The sequence below is a fragment of the Lutra lutra genome, chromosome 18 (genome assembly GCF_902655055.1).
Source record: "Lutra lutra chromosome 18, mLutLut1.2, whole genome shotgun sequence".
NCBI lineage: Eukaryota > Metazoa > Chordata > Mammalia > Carnivora > Mustelidae > Lutra > Lutra lutra.
Genome location: NC_062295.1, coordinates 16,343,039 through 16,369,654, shown reverse-complemented (window position 1 = coordinate 16,369,654; position 26,616 = coordinate 16,343,039). Strand labels below are relative to the sequence as shown.

The 26,616-nt window shown below is 36.0% G+C and overlaps 1 protein-coding gene across 9 annotated transcripts in view; it reads right to left on the bottom strand.

The window, feature by feature from the left end:
* LOC125091001 (phospholipid-transporting ATPase ABCA3-like) overlaps positions 1-26,616 on the bottom strand; it is a 186,545-nt gene that overhangs the window by 97,974 nt on the left and 61,955 nt on the right. For 5 of the 9 annotated variants that reach the window (XM_047714346.1, XM_047714349.1, XM_047714354.1 and 2 more), the window contains 6 exons: positions 22,363-22,622; positions 16,732-16,848; positions 16,268-16,385; positions 11,730-11,903; positions 4,510-4,691; positions 1,531-1,668 (listed from right to left, as the gene is read on the bottom strand). In XM_047714346.1, the coding sequence (XP_047570302.1) occupies positions 1,531-1,668; positions 4,510-4,691; positions 11,730-11,903; positions 16,268-16,385; positions 16,732-16,848; positions 22,363-22,622 (989 nt within the window). The remainder of the gene's footprint in view (positions 1-1,530; positions 1,669-4,509; positions 4,692-11,729; positions 11,904-16,267; positions 16,386-16,731; positions 16,849-22,362; positions 22,623-26,616) is intronic. The other 4 variants (XM_047714348.1, XM_047714347.1, XM_047714350.1 and 1 more) reach the window with 4 other exon arrangements.

The following is a 26,616-nucleotide window of genomic DNA, read 5'->3' as shown; positions in this document are numbered from 1 at the left end:
CTGGTTTTGGTGCAAATGTAAATGGGATCAATTCCTTGATTTCTCTTTCTTCTGCCTCATTATTAGTGAATAGAAATGTAACTAACTGCTGTGCATCGATTTAGATCCTGTGGCTCTGCTGAATTCCTGTATCAGTTCTAGCAATTCTTTTAGGTTTTCTACACAGAGTATCATGTTGTCTACAAAGAGTGAGTCTGATTTCCTCCTTGTCAATTTGGATGCCTTTCATTTCTTTTTGTTGTCTGATTGCTGAGGCTAGGACTTCCTGTACTATGTTGAACAACAGTGGTGAGAGTGGACATCCCTGTCATGTTCCTGACCTTAGAGGGAAAGCTCTCAGTTTTTCTCCATTGAGGATGATTTTCACTGTGGGGTTTTCATATATGGCTTTTATGGTATTGAGGTATGTACCATCTATCCCTACACTGCAGAAAGTTTTTATCAAAAAAGGATGCTGTATTTTGTCAAATGCTTTTTCTGCATCTATTGATAGGACCATATGGTTCTTACCCTTTCTTTTATTAATGTGGTGTATCATATTGATTGATTTGTGGGTATTGAATCAGGCTTGCAGCCCAGGAATAAATCCCCCTTTGTCATGGTGAATAATCCTTTGAATGTTGCCCATTGGATCCTATTAGCTAGTACCTTGTTGAGAACTTTGGCATCCAGAATACTGGTCTGTAATTTTACTTTTTGGTAGGGTCTATGTCCGGTTTTGGGATCAAGGTAATTCTGGCCTTATAAAAAGTGTTTGGAAATATTCCTTCCATTTCTATCTTTTTGAAACAGCTTCAGAAGAACATGTATTAATTCTTTAAATGTTTTGTAGAATTTCACAGGGAGGCTATCTGGCCCTGGACTTTTGTTTGGAGATTTTTGATTATTGATTCCATTTCTTTGTTGGTTATGGGTCTGTTCAGGTTGTCTATTTCCTCCTGTTCAGTCTGGTAGTTTATATGTTTCTAGGAATGCCTCCATTTCTTCCAGATTCCTCCATTTCATTTTTTTTTGCAAGTAATTGCTCATATGAATATAACAAAAAGCTGTACTAAGAGCAAAGTTTATAGCAACAAAGGCCTACATAGGGGCACTTAATTGAGCCAAATAAACTAATATACCCAGGAACACCTCCTCACCAAAAGTTTGGACAAAAGAGAATTCAGCCAAATAGTCTAATGCATAATTGGTAGAACAAGTAAAACCGTAACTGTAAACATAAATTAATATTTACACATCAAATCATCATAGTCCCAGCTAGACATTAGCTCTTATAGTGGGAATACTGTAAAAGCCACCATTATCATTAATACAAAGCTGGATTCCATTCTGAAGAAATGAGAAATACATGGAGTTTTTACTTTATTTGCACATCTTTCATTTTTATTTTGTCAAACAATTAATGTGCTGCATATAACTTTTATTAACATCTTATGGGGGGAGGGTAGAGCCATGGCCAGTGAAAACATTTACTATACACCATCAACTAACTTTCCGTGCATTGGGGAAAAGAGACTTAGAAAACAGTACCTTGTATAGATGTTGGATCCTAATACCAGCCACCAAATCAACAGGCTCTTTTTCAAAATAATCACTTCTAATTGTGTCAATAATTTGTTTATCTTCTTTATACTTAACGCTTAAAGCTTTACCAAACCAGTAGGATTTCTAAGAAAAGAACAAAACCGTAGTCATCAGGATGTCAGTGAAATGATGTCAGTGAAAAATGAAATGCTCTTAACACTTTGGCTCATTTCACTTTGGTTTCAAGATGGGTTGAACCACAAACATTGAAACAAAATTGAAAGCAAACTACCTAGATTGTGAACTTCTACACAGTAAGCACGAAACCTGTTATTTAAAAGCTCACTGTCCAAGAAGAAAAACAAAATAAAATCTACTTAAAAATGGTTCAGTGAAAAGCATTCTACCACTCTAAGTCAAGTGTCTTTATTTGGACATGCAGTATACAGACAGATACCTGGAGATTCCTAATACATTTTCATGAGTCTGTGAGTTCAAAATTCTTTTTCATAAAAATACTTTTAAAAATACATTATTCATCTTTCTATTGCATTGATATCTTCATTGGTGGTATAAAAGAAATGTTGTGTAAAATGCCTGGTGCTTTAATGCTGATCAAATTAGTAGCATAAAACTGTACTAAGCAATCACCATCCTCTTCACCACTAGACACAGTAATAAATCAATTTATTTCATTTAATTGTGTCTTTTATGAAAAAGTAAAAATTAGTTATTAAGTTTCATTCCTTGAATATGATATTTTAAATATTCTGTGTAATGAAATGGGAAATATGAATAAAGCATTTCTATAGCAAATGAAAATATCATGGAAGCTCTGAGAAAAATTACTTGTGTCATTTGAGTTGTGAACTAGCCACTTTTTTCATGGAAACCACTTTTTTCTGAAAGAATGACAGATACAAAAATTATAGTGGTTTTTTTTTTTGCTTTTTTTTTTAATTTTTAAGTTTATTTTCAGCGTAACAGTATTCATTGTTTTTGCACCACACCTAGTGCTCCATGCAATCCGTGCCCTCTCCAATACCCACAACCTGGTTCCCCCAACCTCCCATCCCCCGCCCCTTCAAAACTCTCAGATTGTTTTTCAGAGTCCATAGTCTCTCATTCACCTCCCCTTCCAATTTCCCTCAACTCCCTTCTCCTCTCTAACTCCCCTTGTCTTCCATGCTATTTGTTATGCTCCACAAATAAGTGAAACCAAATGATAATTGACTGTCTCTGCTTCACTTATTTCACTCAGCATATTCTTTAGACTTGGATATCTAGCAGATATTTTCTTGAAAATTAATGAAGACCCTAAAAAGGAAGGAAGCCATTGAAGGTGTTGAAAGGATTTAAGTTCCCTGGTTAGCTTTCTGTAAAAGACCAACTGTAAAGGCCCTCGTTGGCAATCCTGTCGGGACCTCTCTCACTCTTAAGAGCTTTTACTGTATCTTCACTTAATAAACTTCTATCGCTTTACCCACGAAAAAAAGAAAATTAATGGAGAAATATTATTACTTAAAAGAAAAGAACTGACAATATTTGCTGCTAATGATATAACTGGAACTTTCAAGTGAAAACTAGAATTTTGAAAAACTGGTATCTACTCTTGTGTGACAAATTTGCAATTCTTTTTTTTTTAAGATTTTATTTATTTCTTTGACAGACAGAGATCACAAGTAGGCAGAGAGGCAGGCAGAGAGAGAGGAAGGGAAGCAGGCTCCCTGCTGAGCAGAGAGCCCGATGCGGGACTCGATCCCAGGACCCTGAGATCATGACCTGAGCCGAAGGCAGCGGCTTAACCCACTGAGCCACCCAGGCGCCCCAAATTTACAATTCTTAAAAACTATCATAACAACACCATGTTGATATTAATAGATGATGCTTTGATAATGTATGATGAAATGTGTCATCACTTGGAAGGTTTGTACTGATGAACCAATATTTTTCAAATAACCAAAATATGATGCTACAAATTTATGCATAGTTAAAGATCTATCAGATCACAAGATACACCAATGAATATTATTATGAAACAGAATAAGAAATGCTTATTAATGTGTTTTCAGATTCCAAACTTCAACTACTTGCTAGAAAATTATCATTAGTCGTGACACAGCAAATACCCAAATTTGATTAAAAGGCTACTGATATGCTCCTCATTTTTCAACTATGTATCTGCATGAGGCTGTATTTTCTCCATATATTTTAGGCAAAAAAAACATAATGCGAAGATTAAATGCAGAAATATACTCTCCAATGAGAATCTAGTTATTTTATTAAGTAAATATACAAAATATTTGAAAAAAATTATAAAACAGGCCACTCTTCAAATATTTTTAAACTTTGAAAAAAAGCTATTTATCCCCAAAATGCTGACCTCAACATGCAATGGGTTTATTAGTAATATATTTAAATAAGTTGACAAATATTTTTTAAATTTCTTTTAATTTTTAAATATGGTTAATATTGATAGATAAAACCCATATTAATCACAGCTCTTTGGGGTGCTCAATAATTTTTAGGAGTATAAAGGATTTCTGAGACTAAAGAGTTTGGGAACCACTCACTTTGAACCACAGAATAATAAAGAAGTAGACTGAAAATAGACTAAGATAGAGATGCTTCCCACTTTGCTGTTGCTTTGATTCTAAGTAATTTGGGCTAATAGTAGAAAAAAGCAGGTGCTGATAAACCAGATATGAGACACAATTCATTTTGTCCTCACTAGGATCTAAGGGCACCACCACATATTCATCCAGACAGGTGATTTTTTTTTTCCTGTAGAAAGCTATTTGATTCTATTATACATGTCACAAAGTTAACTTGTAATGGCTTTAGTTCAGAAAGAATAAAAACTGTATTAGTATCATAAGACTGGAGAACCACAGAGAGGGTGTTTAAGGTAATAATGTTCACTGTTTAACAAGCTAAATACTTAAGACTGGGGTTTCTCTCAATGATAGAATCATTAGAACTTACCTGCACAAAGAAATACCATGGCTTGGGCACACCATATCTCCCTGGAAAGACAGCATCCATATACCAGGCCATAAGGCCAAACAAGGAAGCATCAAATAAAAGCATTCCCATAATATGAATAAAACTAAGATCATCATCTGGGCTCACTGGTGACTGGATGTTATCCCACTGGACACCATATTCTGAAACATAATAGTAGACAGTTACTTGAGGTGCCCAACTGTGACTAGAACAAACTTATCCAGCTACTTTATCATTAAACAATAAGAAAGTACTGGTATTCTCTGGAGACAGGTACTGTCTATTTGCTATTCACTGATACTTTGAAATTCAGGCTGTCCAAGAGGATAATAAAGTAAGTAATGAAACAATTTGCCTCTTTCTACAGCCAAACTCAACTAAAAGTTAGTAGTGACTGAAACAAAAATAGTCACAAAAAGTCCATAAAGTAAGCTTTAAAGCCACAAACAGACCTACTGGTTGTGATGGCGGCCCTATTCCTCCATTCTCTTTCATGTGAATCTCCACCGAAATAACCAGCAAGATATATACATTTGGAAATACATTCATAAGTATAAAAACAAGGTTTGGCTGCTAGTTTCAAGTTGGTCTGTAAGGAACGCAGGAATCACCACTCCATCCTAACAAGAAGTAAAAAGGTGAACTGAAATTCTTCTTAGATCTGTTAGAAACATGAGGTCACGGGGCAAACCACTGCCCCCACAACTGGAGAGACAGACAAGCAGGCACAGAGAATTTAATGAAACAAACTTCGAGCAAAAACCTCCAAGGGAACGAGAACTGGGGTAGGAAAACCTAAACTATAACTGATGAATTGCCAATCCCAGGGTAAACAAGCCTGAGGATTAAATATTCCAGGGGATCAAGTCATTGAGGCTTTTGCGAGTTTTACCTTTGGTAGCCCTGCCAGTTCCTTACAGTGAATATCAGAGAAAAATCCCCTCATACTCCTAAGAGGGAGAGGGAAAGAGCCATTTGGAAATGTTCTTGTGCATTTCATTCCTAATCAGGACTTTCTTCATAAGAAACTATCTTACCAGAGCCTAACTCACCTAGGGGAAGGGAAATACCTAACTCTAATCCCCTTGAGCCATTCTGCCCCATCTAAGCAGGGCAAAAAACTGAGAAGCACTTATGGAGTTCATAGTCCAAGGGTACAAACTTACAAAGTGACTGAGGCCGAGTCATAGGGCTACGTACCTTACCTCTACATCACTAAAGGCCTATTTACTGTGTGGTTCCTTTTACCCAGTACTCCATAGCCACTTTTTTTTTGGGGGGGGGGTGGTTACTGCTTATAAGGGTTCACTTTATTTTCATTATTTTTTTATGTTAAGATTTTATTTTATTTTATTTTATTTTATTTGAGAGAGAGAAAGAACAAAAGTGGGAAGGGGAGAGGGAGAGAAAGAATCCCAAGCAGACTCCCTGCTAAGCACAGAGCCTGATGGTGGTCTCAGTCTCAGGATCCCAAGATCATGACCTGAGCTGCAATCAAGAGTCAGACACTTAACTGACTGAGTACCCAAGTGCCCCTCTTATCCATCTTACAACAAAAAATTATCAGGCATACTGAAGAGCAAAGAACACAGTTTGAAGAGAGTGAACAAGCATCTGAATTAGACTTTGATATAACAAAGATATTAGGATTATCAGACCAGGAATTTTAAAAAACTGTGATTAACACGGTAAGTGCTTTATTTTTTTAAAGATTATTTATTTATTTATTTGATAGGGAGAGATACAGCGAGAGAGGGAATACAAGCAGGGGGAGTGGGAGAGGGAGAAGCAGGCTTCCTATCAAGCAGAGAGCCTGATGTGGGGCTCCATCCTAGGACTCTGAGATCATGACCTGAGCTGAAGGCAGATGCTTAATGAATGAGCCACCCAGGCACCCCATGGCAAGTGCTTTAATGGAAGAAATATACAACATGCAAGACCAGATGGATAATGTGTGCAGAGAGATGGAAATTCTAAGAAAGAATAAAAAAGAAATGCCAGAGTCCTTGGTTAAAAGCTACAGGAGAGGATGGGGCAGCAACAATGATGGACAGAAAGGTAAGAGAGAGAAGTAAAAGAAGCCACATCTAACTGCAGCCTATGGAGTAACAGGGGAAAGTTCCAGTCACAGTGCTGAGAAGTGACCAGCTGAATGAGAAGCTGCAGACCTCCAAGTTTGGGTGTGGGGTCAGATGACAAAGAATTATCCGTATTCATCCAACTTGGATCAAGTACACCCAAATTAAAGAAACTTCCAGTTCTTGCTCCACAAACCCATAAGTGGCAGCAGCTTTAAATGAAGGTGAAGACAGAACCAGAGGACATGCTTCCTGAAACTGTGAAAATATTAGAGGGGACACACCAACATCAATAGGACCTAACTCCTTCAAGAGAGGAAAGGAGGGTTTCCTGATAAACAACTATGGGACTGAAATATAAAAATCTCTTCTTGGAAAGGTCCATGACCAAGACAATTAAAATCAGGGTGTGAGGTGGGTACAAAGTGAAAAAGGATCAGTTTCCTGTGTATACGACTATCTTTGAAGCCGCTTTTCTTTGTAAAGGTTGAGTGCTACACAAATACATGGATTTGAAATTAGGGATAATGTACGTTGTACATAAGGATCTCCAGACATTTGCTAATTTTGTAGTTTCCCATGATTCATATACAAAGAGTACATATAATGAAGAAATCAGAAATTGTACCTTTTAAGAATTGCTTTTTTTGTTAGGCACAACTATTAGCACACTGAATGGAAAGCAAAAAGTTGCTATTTAAACTGCAAGTAGGTGCACCTGAGTGGCTCAGTTGCTAAGTGTCTGCCTTTGGCTCAGGTCATGATCCCAGGGTCCTGGGATTGAGCCCTAGACACAGGCTCCCTGCTCAGCGAGGGGCCTGCTTCTCCCTCTGCCTGCAGCTCTCCCTGCTTGCGCTCTCTCTCTCTTGCTGACAAATAAATAAAATCTTGAAGAAAAAAAAACCTGCAAGCAATTACTCCCTAACTTAACTCCTTCATTATCTAAACTGTCTGGCTTCCAGAAACTGCCTTATACAAAAAGAGTATTGCACTGAAAGAAAAATGTTACTGTGTATTTAGATAATATAAAAACACAGCTTTTTTCCCTATGAGCATTTGTTTTGCTTCAGGTTATTATAAACGTGGCATTGCCTTGTTAGTAGCTACAGATGCTTCTTTAAAAATATTTTTTTTAATTTTATGTAGACCACTGAGTATTTGAAAGAGCCCACTTCATCGTGATGGGTCATGTCTACCTTCATTAGTCTCCAAAGAATAACCATTTGCTGCCAAATTAAATCAGTATTTTCAATGTGCTTTTCTCATTTTTTATTATTAATGCTACTTACTTGAGGCAAATCATAAGGAAATTGCTCCTTTTAAAATACAAACTACCACCTAAACTTTTAGGGTACGTATTGCTTAATATTTGGTTGACTTTAACTTTTAAAAGGTATAAACACCAAAAAATTATATACTGTATGAAAATAGAAAATAAGAAAATGTACTATTATTTTGTCAAAGCACTTAAGTTACTAACTTGCAAAACCCAATTTGAATTGAATTTAATACAGGATTTGTTACTACTATACTCCATATATAGATTAAAAATACATATACTAAAAAATGGACACTCAGGGGCACCTGGGTGGCTCAGTGGGTTAAGCCGCTGCCTTCGGCTCAGGTCATGATCTCAGGGTCCTGGGATCGAGTCCCGCATCGGGCTCTCTGCTCAGCAGGGAGCCTGCTTCCCTTCCTCTCTCTCCGCCTGCCTCTCTGCCTACTTGTGATCTCTGTCTGTCAAAGAAATAAATAAAATCTTTAAAAAAAAATGGACACTCAAAACTCTTTAGGTACTAAAAATAGAATATAAGTAAATGCATCTTTAAACACTTTATGGAATCTCTGACCATGTATACTTTCTTATATCTGTGTGTTGTAGGTAGTCTGAGTTTTTCTGTTTTTTTTTTTTAATTTTTGTATTGTATATGAACTCCTTTTGAATGTGATAGTTAAACACATAGTCAAAGACAAAACAAACATACTACATAATGATTTCCCTGAGAACCCCTTTAATGTTAATTTTGGAGGAAGCTTTTAGACTATTTTGTTGGTGGTTACTATTACTTTTTTACTAGGCAATGACACCAGAGAAGCAGCCTCTATACATTCTTACACTATGTACACTTGCATTTAGAATGAGCCCCCAGGGAAATAATGGAAATGTATATAGAACTATTCGTTCCTACTTATGTGATTTAATTATATCAGAATATATGAACTGTACTCTAGTATAGACAAACTTTCCATTTTAGTCCCTTCTACTGTTTGTGTTAAAATAATGTCCCTCTCCTACATATTCTTTTCTTGACCCAGATGCACTGTTAATGGGACTGTAAACTGGTACAGCCACTACAGAAAGCAGTAGAAGTTCCTCAAAAATTTAGGACATATGATTCAGCAACCCCTCTCCTAGGTATATATCCAAAAGAAATGAAAACAGAACAAAAAAGAAATGAAAACAGGATCTTGAAGATAGCTGTACCCCCAAATTCACTTCACCATTATTCCAGCTGCCAAGGTATGGAAACAACCTAAGTCTCCATCAACAGATGAATGAAAAAAGAAAATACCCATTCCATTATCCAAGAAAATATGTGATATATACACATTTGACCCATGAACAACATGGGTTTGAACCATGGGTCTACTTATACATTTTTTTTTCCAATAAATATATGTACAGGGGTGCCTGGGTGGCTCAGTCAGTTAAGTGTCTGACTCTTGGTTTAGGCTGAAGTCATGATCTCAAGGCTGTGAGATCGAGCCCCATATTAGGCTCCACACTCAGTGCATAGTCTGCTTGAGAGATTCTCTCTCCCCACTCTGCCCCTTCTCATGCTTGTGCTCTCTCTCAGATAAATAAAAATATTAAAAAATATATATGTACAATACTGTAAATGCATTTTGTCTTCCTCATGATCTTCTTAATAACATTTTCTTTTTTAGCTTACTTTATTAAAAGGATATAGTATATAATACATATAACATACAAAATATGAATTAAGCGAATGCTTACGTTATTGGTAAGACTTCCAGCCAACATTAGACTATTAGTAGTTATGTTTTTAGGGAGTCAGAAGTTATATACAGATTTTCAACTATATGGGCAGTCAGTGCCCTAACCCCCATATTGTTCAAGGGTCAACTATGTGTATATATACATACATGTACATACACACACACACACACACACACACACACACACACACATAGGAATATTATTTGACCATAAGAAGGAAGGAAATCCTGCTATTTGCAACAAGATGAATGAATTTGGAATACATTATACTAAGTGAAACTGACCAGACACAGAAAGACAAATAATGTGTGATCTCATTTATATATTTTATCTAAAAAGCTCATGGAACCAGAGAGCAAAAGAATGATTTCCTGGGACTGTGGGTTGGGTAAAATTGTGAGATGTTGGTCAAAGGGTATAAGTTTTCAGATATAAGATGAATAAATTCTGTGGATCTGATGTACATTATGGTAATTATAGTTAATAATAATTTTTGTATACTTGAAATTTGCTAAGAAATTGATCTTAAATGTTACCACACACACACACACACACACACACACACACACACACACACACAAATAGTATCTAAAGTAACAGATGTGTTAACTTTATTCTGATCGTCATTTCACAGTCTATATGTTATATATTAAATCATCATGTATCACTGTACACCTTTTAAAAATTGCACTGAAAACCTAAGTATATACAATTTTTTATGAGTTATACCTCAATAAAGCTGGAAAAAAAGGAGGGAAAAAAGTTACATGCTCATTCCTATTGATGCAGAAAGAATATCTGACAATATCAATACTCTTTCATAATAACAACAATAATAAAACATTTAAAAATGAAAAGAGAAAGCATTTTCTTAATTGGATAAAGGTCACCTATGAAAAATCCACAACTAAATAATAATAAAGGGTAAAAGAGAGGGCGCCTTGGTGGCTCAGTGGGTTAAGCCTCTGCCTTCGGCTCAGGTCATGATCTCAAGGTCCTGGGATCCAGCCCCGCATGGCATCGGGCTCTCTGCTCAGCAGGGAGCCTGCTTCCACCTCTCTCTCTCTGCCTGCCTCTCTGCCTACTTGTGAGTTCTGTCTGTCAAGTAAATAAATAAAAATCTTAAAAAAAAAAAAAACATAAAGGACAGAAAGCTTTCTTCCAAAGATCAGGAACAAAATAAACATGTTCACTCTCCCACTTCTATTCAACACTGTACACATGTGAAGTTACATCCATAGAAGTTAAGCCAAATAAAGAGATAAGGCAAATTACGTAGGTGGAACTAAAACTACTGTTACTCACAGATGACTTAAGCTTATGTATAGAAAATCCTAAAGATTCTGGAGAGAATCTGGAAATTCTGAAGGAGAAATGTAGAATTACAAATAATTACCATACTTAATACGTTTGTTGTTTACAGTGGTATGGATGAGTGGTTCCCTATATCCAGAGTAGGGCAAAACTGAACAAATGTGTAATTATACTGATAATGGTAGCAGGCAATATTTCTCATGGTTGGACAGGATAGGGAAAAACTAGGAAGAACTCTTGATACTAGATAGGAATTGGATCCAACAGTGTGAACTCACAGATGTTAAAATATGGATATTAGCTGGATGTCTCATCCTTGGCACTACTGACATTTGAGCCTGTATACTTCTGTTTCAGGGAATGTCCTGTAGTTTGTAGGATATTTAGTAGCATCTCTGGCTTCTACACACTAGATATCAGTAGCAATCCTTCACTAGACATGATAATCAAACACCAAATATATCTCCAGAATTCTCAATATCCCCTAGGTGGCAAAAATGCCCGCCAAGATGAGCCCACTGATATAAAGACATGTAAATACATATGTAAATACATATTTGCATATACATGTTCATGTACACAGGTATACATATATATGGTGCATGCATACATATAGTACAGAGATATCATTTATGATAAAAAAATTACAATCCAGAAAAAATATTTAAGAAACATTATAATCATTTCTCACCCACTGTCCCACCCACTCCACTGGCAACCCCAGACAACATGCCTTTTCTTCCTGGGATCATCATCAAAGTTAATTTTATAAAGGAAAGACTCACGCTTCATTTCCATCTGGCTTATAATATTAACCCCCAAAGCTACTGCAACATTTGAAAGGAGACAGAAAACCAGCTTCTCGGTGAGGTGCATTTGTGTATACATGGTTTGCACAAATACATATGGAAAGAAGGTGAGAAAATAGAGGAAACCTCCAACAGACACAGCCAAAGTAGCTGAAAAGAAAGAAGGAAAATATAGAGTCAGTTCAAGTAAACTATAAAAGCTTAATGTAGAAATCTCATCTTATTATAAAAGAGCTCTAAAATGTAGATCCTACAAAAGAAGGGAAACAGTCTTGGTCACCACTCTCTCATGAGTATCTAGAACAGTGTTGAACATAGACAGGTGCTCAGTAAATATTTTTGCTCAAATGAATGAACAAATGAATGATACAAGGAATAAACTTTTCTGGAATTTATCCTCCTTCTAATGCTATGATTGTGGTTATTTACTCATCTAAAAAAGGATTTATCCTTATGTTTATAGAAACATTCTTTTTCATTTTTATTCATGACTACTCAGCCTAACAATCTCGAGATGTACACTACCACTAATTACATCGTATGAATACACCTACATTATTTCCCTTTATCTTGGATTTTGGAAGATGAAAACTGAAAAAGTTGACAGTGGTTTTAGATATATTTCCAGTCTTATTTATGCTACTTTGAATACTTATTTATAATACTTTATAAAACAGTACATTAAGAAGACAGAAAAAAAGTGTAACAGAAGCATCTGGATTAGGATACTCTGTATTATGGGGACTGCATTATTTCAGACCAACTTTTGCAATGACAACAGAAAAATCTAGACAAATTATTTATGTTTGTTTGTTTATTGATTGATTTGTTAAAGTATTACTTTTTAAGTATGTTGAGTGACAGAAAGCTACCAAGCAAGGACAATTTATACGACCAAAATCAAGGTAAAAGACAAGAACTCAAGAGCGATCAGTCTAAAATTTGGTGCTAATTTCCACCTTGAAGCATTTGTAAAATCCAAACTATGGCTTAGAGTCTGAGGGACATTGGAGAAGTGTCTGCTCATGTCTTCTGCCCATTTTTTTAACTAGATTATTTAGTTTTTGGGTGTAGAGTTTGAGAACTTTTTTACAGATCTTGGATATCAGCCCTTTGTCTATAGTGTCATTTACAAATATCTTCTCCCATCCTGTGGGTTGCCACTTTGTCTTGTTGATGATTTCCTTTGCTGTGCACAGGAGAGTTCCAAAATGAAGTCCCAAAAGCTCATTTTTGCTTTTGTTTCCCTTGTCTTTGGAGCTGTGTCTTGAAAGAAGTTGCTGTGGCTGATGTCAAAGATGTTACTGCCTATTTGAACCGGGTGATGTGTATTAAGGAAGCCCTGGATTGCAGGGAGCACTGGGTGTTACATGCAAACAATGAATCATGGAACACTACATCAAAAACTGATAATGTACAGTATGGTGACTGACATAAAATAATAATTTTTAAAAAAGAGTCTGAGGGACTGACCAGAGTTTCTGACAATGTCAAAGGCATACAGAAATTAAGACATATTAAAGAAAAGAAGCCATAATTAATACCTCAAACTTTTACTGAGTACCCTGAAGGGCTACGTCTAAAGTACAGGTGTAACAGAAACAGATCCTTTTTAATCACCTTAAATCCTTATTGGATTATTATCAAACCCCCAACCTAGGGGTCCTAGAGCCCCACACCTAAATGACTGATGGGGATACATATAAAATTATACAGCCACACTGGAAAAATTTGAGGATGTTCTCTAAAAGTTAAATATAAATTTATCTCACAATCCAACAATTCCATTTCCTGGAGAAGTGAAAACTTATGTCCACACAAAGACTTGTATGTAAATAGCCATAGCAGTGTTATTCATAATGGCCAAAAATACTGTGAACAATTTAATGTCCTTTAACCCTGAGATGTATAAACAAAATGTTGTATATCCATATAACAAAAATATTATTCAACAATTAACAGAAAGGAAATACTGATACATGCTAAAACATGAATGGATTTCAAAATCATTATAAGTAAAAGAAACTAAATGTTTTAGAAGACTCCACACTTTATCCATATATACCAAATGGCAAGATAACCCAGATTGATGTAGAGGGAAAGCAGTTGACTTGTTGCCTTGTGCCAGAGAGATAAAAATGAGGACTGACCAAAAATTAGCTCAAAGGAAATTTCAGGAGTGATGGAAAATTTCTAAAATGAGATTTGGTGATGGTTGCATAACTTGAAAAATTTACTAGTGGGTGAATTTTATGGTATGTATGTTATACATTTATAAAGCTATAAAAATATGTGGTCAAAAGAGGTAAACAGGCATTTTATAGAAAAAAACACACATGGTTCTTATTAACCTAAAAATATGATTGGCGTCAATGAGATGCCTTTCACACCTCAAAATATGATACAAATTGTAAAAGCTAGAAACAACAGAGATTCTTACCTACTGCTAGGAGGAATTTGAAATTGTACAACCTCTTTGGAAACAGTTTTTCTATAACCTAGTAAGGTAACATGCTCACATATCCTACCTGAGTAAGAAATTTCACTCCTAATTACGTGCCCCGGAAAAAATCTTGTACATCTCTACCAACTGACATATACAAGAATGTTCACATCAATATTATTCATAATAATAACTAACTAGAAATAATCCAAGTACCTATGAAGTATAAAACTGATAACTGTACAAGAGAACACTATACAGCAGTAAAAATGAAATCACAACTATGTAGATAACACTTAAATCATAACACCATGTTGTATCCAAATCATATGGTATAATTTCACTATAAAACTAGCAATACATTAGCTAGTGATAGACATATAAGTGGAAAAGCTGTAAAGAAAAGTCAGTCAGAATAGTGATCATTATTTGAAAGGATCACCTAAAGTGTTCCTTAGATACTAGCAATTTTTCAATATGGTATGTTCAGTACTTGGGTGAGCACCTGGGTGTTCATTTTATTATTAGGTACACTGTATATACACTGTTGCATTTGTTATCTATTTCATGCCATGAAAAAACTTAGAGAACTTATAATAAAGAAACAGATATGGGAAAGCATCAGAATGGGAAATAACAGAATGATACCACTTCATATATAGATCATTCCCTACATAGTACATGCAGTTTCATTTAGTCAAAAAGACAACTAAAACTGGAATCACAAAAAACAAACAACCAAAAAACTTCAGATGTATAAGGAGATTGCAAGAGGGATAAAGAGGCACTTCTGTAACTTCCAAAATATAAAACTTGATATAACTCACTAATCTTCTGCTATTAAAACTTGGAATTTTTATCTGCTGACTGGCATTCACTGATGCCCTTCTCACATAAACCACAATCTTAAGACCTTGGTGAATTTAAGCAAGGCAAGAATTTGCGGTCCGTGTGGCCCCTCTGTTTCTCATTCACCTGCACAGCAAGAGCGGCTCTTTGAGGTTTTACCTTTATTTGAGGAGTCCTCTTACATAGTCCACTTTTGTCAGGTTCTCCGGACTTACCTTAGCTCCTGAATTGCGTCAGAAGAAAACACCAAAATCTCTGGTGCTCAACAGAAAATCCCAACACAAAAGCTATCTTTGGTTTTCAATCACCTTCCACCTAATTTGTGGATTTTATAAACAGAAGGGATTTTTAAAAATAGTTGTTTTGGCCAATGAGTTGTTCCTTGGCATTTGTCCACTTTAACCTGCTCTTCAGCAAGTCACCTTCAGCCTAACTTTGACATAATGATTCTCTGCATTCATAGTTTTACTATACATCATGATAGGTGGTAGGTATGACTCTCTATTTTTGTAAGATTGCGCCAACTGGTAGCAGTGTTATTGCTGAAAACAATAAAAATACCTATGAAATGTAAATTTTACCATAAAGCAATTTGTTTTATAGTACTTATACCTTAAATGACTGAAAGTAATACTCTAATTATTCAGCATATATGAAAGATATAAAAATGAAAATGGTGAATACTTGTTGTCTGAAAAAGAAGACATATTTATTTTTTTAGTAAGTGATAACAGAAAATGACCACTGGAGAAGTAACTGTACAAATTCCCTAACTTAGCCCAGTCTGAATTTATCCAGTTACACATCCCTCTCATATGTGAGAACACAAAGGGCAGGAAGTTGATTCTCAGGAGCATTTTGGTTCCTGCATACATGGTTCCTGGCATGTGAAAAGTGATCCAAAGACTTAAAAGAGCAGATGAGTGAATGAATATTTCCACATGACCCTATTTTAGTTGATACCCTACTGTCACATGTAATCTTATGTTGGTTTTTATCCTCTTCTTATGGGCATCCTCTGCTGTATTGATTTTCCTGATCTTTGTCCTTCCTCTCAAATCATTTTATATGCACATGATATATCTGTCTTTTTTGTTAAAGTGTAATAAGCAGAGGCTGGATATGAGGTGGCAGCTGAAGTTTGGAAGGAGCTCCCAAATGAAATCCTCTTTTGTCAACCAAAATGCTGAGAATCTGTCAAGAGGGGGAGTCTTAGACTCACCTGTATCAAAGAGTGTGGAAATCAGAAAGCCGAAGGATATAGAGGTGATGACAAAGCACAGGAAAAAGACGAAGACAAGAGACGGGTCACTGTACTGGATGACTACATCAGGTGCAATCTAACAAAACAACCGGGATGCCAGTTTAGTCCTACTGTAAGAGGTGTCATAGATAAACAAGGGAGGCCAAAGAAAATACCCTTACCACTTCAGTAGCCCTAGTGAAACAGGTCACTGCTCAGAGAGATGCAAAGTTAACTAAATAACTCTTTTCTTAGGGAAGGGTTGCCCATCTAGGTCTATGGTTTTGTGTGCTGATAAAACTGAGCAGCTTCTGAATTCCCAAGGTGACTCAAAGAAAAATGTATAAATTCTTTTGTAACCTAAAACCCACTCAGCCCATCCCCAGTTATTTTATCCCTCTCGAGCTTTAGATGCAGCCTACTGCATTCAAATACATACTTGCCTTGACAAATAAAATCACGCACAGTAAACAGATGATAATTAAAAACATCAGAAAGAATGAGACAAAATAGGAAGCCCAGAGCATAGCATTACTGAGTCCTATCATGAGCTGGTACTCCTGTAGGAGAGTAAACACAAATCAAATGTCATGAAAAACAATTCATAGTTTTCAAAATGCATTCATAAATATTAACTGACTTATTCCCACAAAAACTTACATAAGCTAAGTAATATCACCCTCATTTTAGAGAGAAATCAAGTCTCAGAATAGTCGAGTGATCTGACCAAAACCATCTGTCTAATGAGCAGCAGGGCTACAATTCCAACTCAGAATTCTGAGTCCAGATCTTCTCCCTGATAACTTACCAACTGTGGTTCTAACACAAGAAATACTTAATTAAAAATTTAAACACAAAAAATAAGACCACCTTTCTTTTTATTATGTTCTTTTTTCTTTTTTCTTTTTATTAGGTTCTACCTCCAGAAATATTAAAGGAAGGTATATAAGCTTTAATTCAATTACAGATTAAAGCAGGGACGGGCAAACTACAGCCTATGGCCTAAATCCAGGCTGCCTCATACTTTTATAACTAAAGCTTTATTGGCATAGAGCCATGCTCACTCATTTCTGTACTGTGGCTGCATTCATCCTACAATAGGGCTGCAAGCCCTAAAATATGTGTTATCTGGTTTTGTTTACAGGTAAAGTTTGCCATTCCCTAATTTATATAAACCCTCCTAATTTTACAGATTATAAAGCCAGACTCAAAGAGGGTGAGTTGCTTCTACAAAGTTGCACAGAAGGAGCTCCCTGTTCTGTGCTCCTCCCCTTCCATCATGCTGTCTCTGTACATTTCTGAGGCTAATTTTCCCTGGTACAATAAATCTGAGACTGATTCCCCCAGTTTGAATCCTCATTCTTCCTGCCACTTACCAGCAATATAACCTTGAGCAAACTCCTTGACCTCTCTGTGCCTCAATGTCCTCATTTACAAATACTAAAATCCAAATAACATAATGGGCAAGATTGTTTTAGAAGTGGAGTTTTAGAAGTGAGCTTCATGAACCATAATTCAGCATAGTATACAAAATATATAAAGAACTTATCAAATTCAACACCCAAAAGCCAAAAAATCCAATTAAAAAATGGGTAGAAGACATGAACAGACATTTCTCCAAAGAAGACATACAAATAGCCACGACACATGAAAATATGCTCATCATCACTTATCATCAGGGAAATGCAAATCAAATGAGGTATCACCTCACACTTATCAGAATGGCTAAAATCAAAAACATAATAAACAACAGGTATTGGTAAGGATGTGGAGAAAAAAACAAACCCTAGTAATAAACTTAAGTGAAGAACTGACAGACCCATACTCTGAAACTATAAAATATCAATGAAAGAAACTAAAGATGACACAAATGGAAAGAAATTCCATGCTCACAGATTAGAAGAACATATATTGTTAAAATGTCCTACACTCCCAGAGCAATCTACAAATTTAATGAAATCCCCATCAAAATACCACCAGCATTTTTCACAGAACTAGAACAAACAATCCTAGAATTTATATGAAACCCACAAAAGACCCTGAATAACCAAAGTAGTCTTGAAAAGAAAAAACTAGAGGTATTATAATTCCAGATTTCAAGTTATACTACAAAGCTGTAGTGATGGAAACAGTATGGTACTGGCACAAAAACAGACACAGTGAGCAACAGAATAGAACAGAAAATCCAGAAATCAACTACATGGTCAATTAATCTTCTACAAAAAAGGAAAGAACATACAATGGAAATAGTCTCTTCAACAAATGGTGTTGGGGAAACCGGACAGCAACATGCAAAAGAATGAAACTGGACCACCTTCTTATACCACAGACAAAGATTCAAAATAGATTAAAGACCTACACATGAGAAAGGAAACCATTAAAATCCCAGAGGAGAAGACAGTTAGTAACTTCTTTGACATCAGTCATAGTGACATTCTTCTAGATATATCTAGAAACAAAAGCAAAAATAAACTATTGGGACTACATCAGAATAAAAAGCTTCTGCACATTAAAGGAAACAATCAACAAAAATAAGACAAGTCACTGAATGGGAGAAGGTATTTCTAAATGATATATCCAGTAAGGGGTTATAATCCCAAAATATATTAAGAACTTACAAAACTCAACACCCAAAAAACAAATAATCCACTTAAAAAATAGAGAGAGACCCTGAATAGACATTTTTCCAAAGAAGACATACAGATACCAACAGATATGAACAGATGTTCAACATTACTAATCCTCAGGAAATGCAAATCAAAACCACAATGAGATAACACCTTATATCTGCCAGAATGGCTAGAATCAGAAAGACAAGAAATAAGTATTGGTGAGGATATGAAGAAAAAGGAACCCTCTCACACTGTTGGTGGGAATGCAAATGGGTTTAGCTACTGTGGAAAACAGTGTAGAGGTTCCTCAGAAAATTAAAAATAGAATTATCATATGATCTACTAATTCCACTATTGGGTATTTACCCAAGAAAATGAAACCACTAATTCCAAAAGATATATGCATCCCTATGTCTACTGCGGCATTATTTATGGTAGCCAAGATATGCAAGCAACCCAAGTGCCTATCAATAGATGGATCAGGAAGATGTAGCATATATATATAAAATGAAATATTAATCAGCCATGAAAAAGAATGGGATTTTGCCATTTGCAAAGATGTGTATTCTAAGCACGAAGAGATAGCTAGAAAATGAAATGGAAAATTTTCAAAATGATCAAGGGATTTATAACACAATATTCAAAATATTCAAGATACAACCCCAAATTACTCAACAAACCAAGATAAGGAAAATCTAAGCTCTAAAAACAAAAAGAAAATCCTCAAATGCCAAATCAAGATGACATACATATTAGAATTATCTAATAATGATTTTAAAGTAGCTATCATAAAAAAGTGCTCTAATAACAATCATTCATGAACACCAACAACTTAATAATCAATAATAATAGAGCGAGATCTTCAACATACTTCTCCCCATAACTGATATACTAACATAAAAATCCATGTTAAAGATATAAACAGGGGGACGCCTGGGTTGCTCAGTTGGTTAAGCGGCTGCCTTCGGCTCAGGTCATGATCCCAGCGTCTTGGCATCGAGTCCCGCTTCGGGCTTCTTGCTCTGCAGGGAGCCTGCTTCTCCCTCTACCATTCTGTCTGCCTATGCTCTCTCTCTCTCTCTCTCTCTCTCTCTCTCTGACAAATAAATAAATGAAATCTTAAAAAAAAAAAGATATAAACAGGGACACCTGGGTGACTCAGTTAAGCATCTGCATTCAGTTCAGGTAATGATCTCGGTGTGCTAGGATCAAGCCCTTGCATCGGGCTCCCTGCATAGCAGGGAATCTACTTGTCCCTCTCCCTGACACATGTGCATGCTCTCTCTCTCTAAGATAAATAAATAAAATCTAAAAAAAAAAAAAACATATGAACAACAGGGAAGCCTGTCTGACTCAAGTCAGTAGAGTATGATGTGTGACTCTTGACCTCAGGGTTGTGAGTTCAACCCCCACTGGGGGTTTAAGTAATCTCTACACTGGCTGTAGAGATTACTTTTTTAAAAAAAAGATAATAAAAAGTTTTAAAAAGATATGAACAATACAGGGGTGCTTGAGTGGTTCAGTTGGTGAAGTGTCTGGCTCTTGATTTTGTTTCAAGTCATGATCTCAGGGTTGTGAGATCCAGCCTTACATCAGGCTCCACAATGGGCATAGAGCCTGCTTAACATTCTCACTCACCTTCTTCCTCTGCCCCTCCAACCCCCCCCTCTAAAAAAAATATGAACATGACTAACTTATTATAACATGCAGAGAAAACTGCACCCGTTGAACACACAGTACACATTGATTTTAGTGCACACATGCATGTGGAACATTTGCTAAAATTGGCTACAGTCTAGCCCACAAAGCTAATGCCATCAAAATATCAAAAAATTTAACTCAAATACTGGCTCCTAATATGTCTGAAAATTTTTAAGTGCTTTTCTAATTATCTTATGGGTCAAAGAAAAAATCCAAAATGAAAATTAGAAACTCTTTGAACTATATGATAAAGAAAATACCATACTTCAATTTGTAGGTTGCAACTAAAGTTATGACTAGAGGGAAATTTAGAAGCTTAAATACAAAGATTAGAAAAGAAGAGTATCTAAAGACCTGGGGAGAACTCAGCCAGCAGAGGCTGGACACAGAAAGCACTAATCATAAGGTTAAAGACTTTATTACATTAAAATTAGTAACTTTTATAAATCCAAAGACACCATTAAGACAAGCTAGAGACTGGGAGTTAATACTGCAATATAAACATCACACTAAAAACTAGTATTCAAAATATATAAAGAATGCTTGTAAATAGATGAATGACACACAACCCCAGAGAAAAATGGGGAAAAGACTTCTGAACTGATACTTCACAAAAGAGGATATCCATGTGGCCAATAAGTATATGAAAAGATGTTCAACAACATCAGTTAATGAGGTGAATCAAATTAAAACAAGAATGATTATACTGTACCTTGGCTAACTGAACTTAAATTTAATAAATAAATGTATAAATATATAAATATTAAAATGAAATAAAACCACAATGAGATATCAACATATGCCTTCCAGAATGGTTCACATTTAAAAAGACTAACACCACCAAGTGTTGGCATACATACAGACCAAGAGTTAACTCCCATACATTACTGATTAAGAGAACAAACTGGCACAAACATTTTGGCAAAACATTTGGCCTTATTTAACAGGGTTGAAAACATGTATACTGTATACTCCATCAACCTCAATCCTAGGTATAAACCCAACAAAAAAATGTGCACATGTGCACTAAAATATTCACAGTAGCTTACTGTAATAGCCCAATACTCGAACAACCATGCATCCATCCACAGAAGAGTGGTAAATTGTGATATATTCATTAAATGTAATAGTACACAGCAAAGAAAATGGCTGAGTTATAACTATACAGACCACAAAAGGATAGCTATTGTATAATTCTATTCAAATAAAGTTTAAAACCAGGTAACACTGACATAGGGTTTTAGAAGTTAGTGATTATCTTTGTGGAAGAGGGAAGGTGCAGTGATTTGGAAGGAATGTGAGGAATTCTGGATTGCAGGCATTATATTTCTTGACTTTTATAAACATATAATGTATTTTTAGCCCCAGGGGAAATCAATGGTTTTCTGACTTTAGAGCCACTGTTTTTAACAATATGGTCTTACTTTGACTCAACACTGACATGCATCTCAAATCTTGGAATTGTAGTGCATCTTAAATCAGTCTAACTCAAAACCTCATATGATTATTTCTTTGTTGCCTATTTTATTCCAAAAAAGATTCAGCATATTTAATATATGACCTCTCTCCATAATATTCATGTTAAATAGCCATTAGTCAATAAAGCTATAGGCCAAATCAAGAATTTAGATAAAAGTAGACCATCAGAAAATTTGTATATTTGTACACTGTTATTGTGATATAATTATTTACCAATGCCAAAGGTATAGAGCACAAAATCTGTTCCTTGGGCCCAAAATGCTACAAAGAAAGTGAAATTACCTTTAATCTCTTTTCCTTTTCTGAAACAATGGTCCTGATGAGGGTAAGTTCAGTTAGAGAAAATGCAAGTATAACTATCAAAGGGAAGAGATCTGAAAAATTAAACCAAAAAGGATCCATATAATAAGCAGGGTATGGAAACCTATTAACCAAAATGATGGCACCATTTAACATTTGTTTTGCAGCTTCGCCGTTATGGTATGTCATGATGGCCTGGTCTATGATATGCTGCAAAAGCAGGAACCCTTCTTTGATGTACCCTAAATGAGAAAACAAAGATGATCAAGTTCAGTATACCAAGAAACAGCCAGGCAAACAAAGAAGGCAATTTGGGTAATTCAAAGCTTTTAACTCAAAGAACAAAACAATTTCCCAAAACCTATAGTGATTTGGGACACAAACAGAGAATAGATAACATGAAATTGTATTACTATCTTTTCAAAACTAAAATACTATATGAAAATGATACTGTTGCTTTATGTAATTTTATCAGCCAAAATAAATGAGAATTCAATACGAGACATACCCGACATGTAAACAGAAGTGATGCTCAAAACAAGATGTGAAACAATCCCATTTACAATAGCATCAAAAAGAATAAAATACATAGGAATAAACTTAACTAAGGAGGTGAAAAGACTTCTACCACTGAAAACTACTAAACACTGCAGAAAGAAATTAAAGATGACACAAGTAAATGTAAGACATTCCTTGTTCCTGGATTGGGAGACTTACTGTTGTTAAAATATCCATATTACCCAGAATTATCTACAGATTCAATGCAACCTCTATCAAAATCCTTGTGATGAGCACCAGGTGTATGTATGGAAGTGCTGAATCACTAAATTGTATACGCTAAATTGTATAATATTACACTGTATGTTAACTAACCAGAATTTTTTTTAAACTTTAAAAAAAATCCCAATGGCATTTTTTTCAGAAACAGAAAAAACAATCCTAAAATCCATATGAAATTGCAAAGAATCTCGAATAGCCAAAATAATCGCAAGAAAAGAGAGCACTTGCTCTTGTGAGCTGAAGGCCTTGTACTTCCTGATTCAAAATATAATGCAAAATTACAGTAATCAAAACAGTACTAGTATACTAGCAGCATAAAGACAGACATAGAGACCAACAGAACAGACATCCCAGAAATAAATTCTCACATACATGGTCAAATGTCTTTGGCAAGGCCACCAGAGGAAAGGACACTCTCTTCAAAACAAATGGTGCTGGATAAACTGGATATCCACATGCAAAAGAATGAAGTTAGATCCTTACCTTAAACTGCATGCAAAAGTTAAAACAAAAGAGCCAAGACCGTCAAAGTTTAAAAGGTTATGTGACCTTGGGATACCACCTTACACCACTTAGAATGGCCCAAATTAGCAAGACAGGAAACAACATGTGTTGGAGGGGATGTGGAGAAAGGGGAACCCTCTTACACTGTTGGTGGGAATGCAAGTTGGTGCAGCCACTTTGGAGAACAGTGTGGAGATTCCTTAAGAAATTAAAAATAGAGCTTCCCTAGGACCCTGCAATTGCACTCCTGGGTATTTACCCCAAAGATACAGATGTAGTGAAAAGAAGGGCCATCTGTACCCCAATGTTTATAGCAGCAATGGCCACAATCGCCAAACTGTGGAGAGAACCAAGATGCCCTTCAACGGACAAATGGATAAGGAAGATGTGGTCCATATACACTACAGAGTATTATGCCTCCATCAGAAAGGATGAATACCCAACTTTTATAGCAACGTGGACAGGACTGGAAAAGATTATGCTGAGTGCAATAAGTCAAGGAGAGAGAGTCAATTATCATATGGTTTCACTTATTTGTGGAGCATAACAAATAGCAAGGGGACAAGGGGAGTTAGAGAGGAGAAGGGAGTTGAGGGAAATTGGAAGGGGAGGTGAACCATGAGAGACTATGGACTCTGAAAAACAATCTGAGGGTTTTGAAGGGGCGGGGGGGGTGAGAGGCTGGGGGAACCAGGTGGTGGGTATTGGAGAGGGCACAGATTGCATGGAGCACTGGGTGTGGTGCAAAAACAATGAATACTGTTATGTTGAAAATAAATTTTAAAAATTTAAAAAAATAAATAAAAGGTTATGTGACCACCAAGCCAGCACTACAAAAAATATTAAGGGGGTTCTATAAAAGAAGAAAGAACCCAAGAGTGACACAGAACAGAAATTTAAAGAGATAATCTATAGAAACAAGGACTTCACAGGCAACATGATGTCAATAATAACTTATCTTTCAATTATCACTCTCAATGTGAACGGCCTAAATGCTCCCATAAAATGGCACAGGGTTACAGACTGGATAAAACAACAGGACCCGTCCATATGCTGTCTACAAAAGACACATTTTGAACCTAAAGATACATCTAGACTGAAAGTGAAGGAATGGAGAACCATCTTTCATGCCAATGGGCCTGAAAAGAAAGCTGGGGTAGCAATTATCATATCAGATAAATTAGATTTTAAGCTAAACACTGTAGTCAGAGATACAGAAGGACACTACATCATTCTTAAAGGGTCTATCCACCAAGAAGATCTAACAATTATAAATATTTATGCCCCCAACATGGGAGCAGCCAACTACATAAGCCAACTGTTAAACAAAATAAAGAATCATATTTATATGAATACATTAATTGTAGGGTATCTTAACACACCACTTTCAGCAATAGACAGATCATTTAATGAACACTCAACTTTTTTTTTTTTTTAAAGATTTTATTTATTTATCTGACAGAGAGAAATCACAAGTAGGCAGAGAGGCAGGCAGAGAGAGAGGAGGAAGCAGGCTCCCTGCTGAGCAGAAAGCCCGATGTGGGGCTCGAACCCAGGACCTGGGATCATGACCTGAGCCGAAGGCAGCGGCCTAACCCACTGAGCCACCCAGGCGCCCCAACACTCAACTTTTGTTATCAACATGGACGGGACTGGAGGAGATCATGCTGAGTGAAATAAGTCAAGCAGAGAAAGTCAATTATCATATGGTTTCACTTACTTGAGGAGCATAAGGAATAACATTGAGGACATTAGAAGAAGGAAAGAAAAAGTGAATTGGGGGAAATCGTAGGGGGAGATGAACCATGAGAGACTGTGGACTCTGGAAAACAAAGAGGGTTTTGAAAAGGAGGGGGTTGGGGGGATGGGTGAGCCTGGTGGTGGGTATTAAGGAGGGCACGTATTGCATGGATCACTGGTTTGGTGCATAAACAATGAATCTTGGAACACTGAAAAAAAATTAAGATGTTTAAAAATAAATAAAAATAAAAAGTAAAAGTAAAATAAAAATAAATAAATCTTTTTAAAAAAGAGTACATAAAGAATTCCTCTAACTCAATAACAAAAGTAAGCTGATTTTAAAATGGGCAAAGAAAAAAAAATGGGCAAAGGACTCGTAGAGACATTTCTCCAAAGAAAACACATGAGTGGTCAAAAAACACAGGAAAAAACATTCAACTTCACTAATTATTACAGAAATACATATCCAAATCTCAATGAGAGATCACTTCATAACTGTTAGGATGGCCACTACCAAAAAACCATAAAAGAACAAGTGTTAATATTGATGTAAAGAAATCAGAATCCTTGTGCTCTGTTGGTAGGAATATAAAATGGTGCACAGTATGGAAGTTTCTCAAGATACTAAAAATGACTACCATACGATCCAGCAATCCCACTTCTTGGCATGTAACCAAAAGAACTGAAGAAAGGATCTCAAAAAGATAATCTGCACACTTATGTTCACTCAGCATTATTCACAATAGCCAAGAGGTAAAAGCAACCTCTGTTCCTCCACAGATGAATGGATAAACAAAATGCACCATATACATACAGTAGAATATTATTCAGCCTTTAAAAAGAGAGAAATTCTGTCATATTCTACAACATGGATGCACCCTGAAGACATTACGCACAAAAGGACAAGTAATACATGATTCTACTTATACTGGGCATTTGACCTACATTCATAGAAACAGAAAGTAGAATCTTTGTTTCCAGCAGCTGGAGAGAGGGAAACATTAAGAATGGATAGGTTTGCAATATTAAAAGTTTTAGAAATGAGAGACTGTGGACTCTGAGAAACAAACTGAGGGTTTTGGAGGGGAGGGGAGTTGGGGGGATGGGTGAGCCTGAGGTGGTATTAAGGACGGCATGTATTGCATGGAGCACTGGGTGTGGTACATAAACAATGAATCTTGGAACACTGAAAAAATAAAATTTAAAAAAATC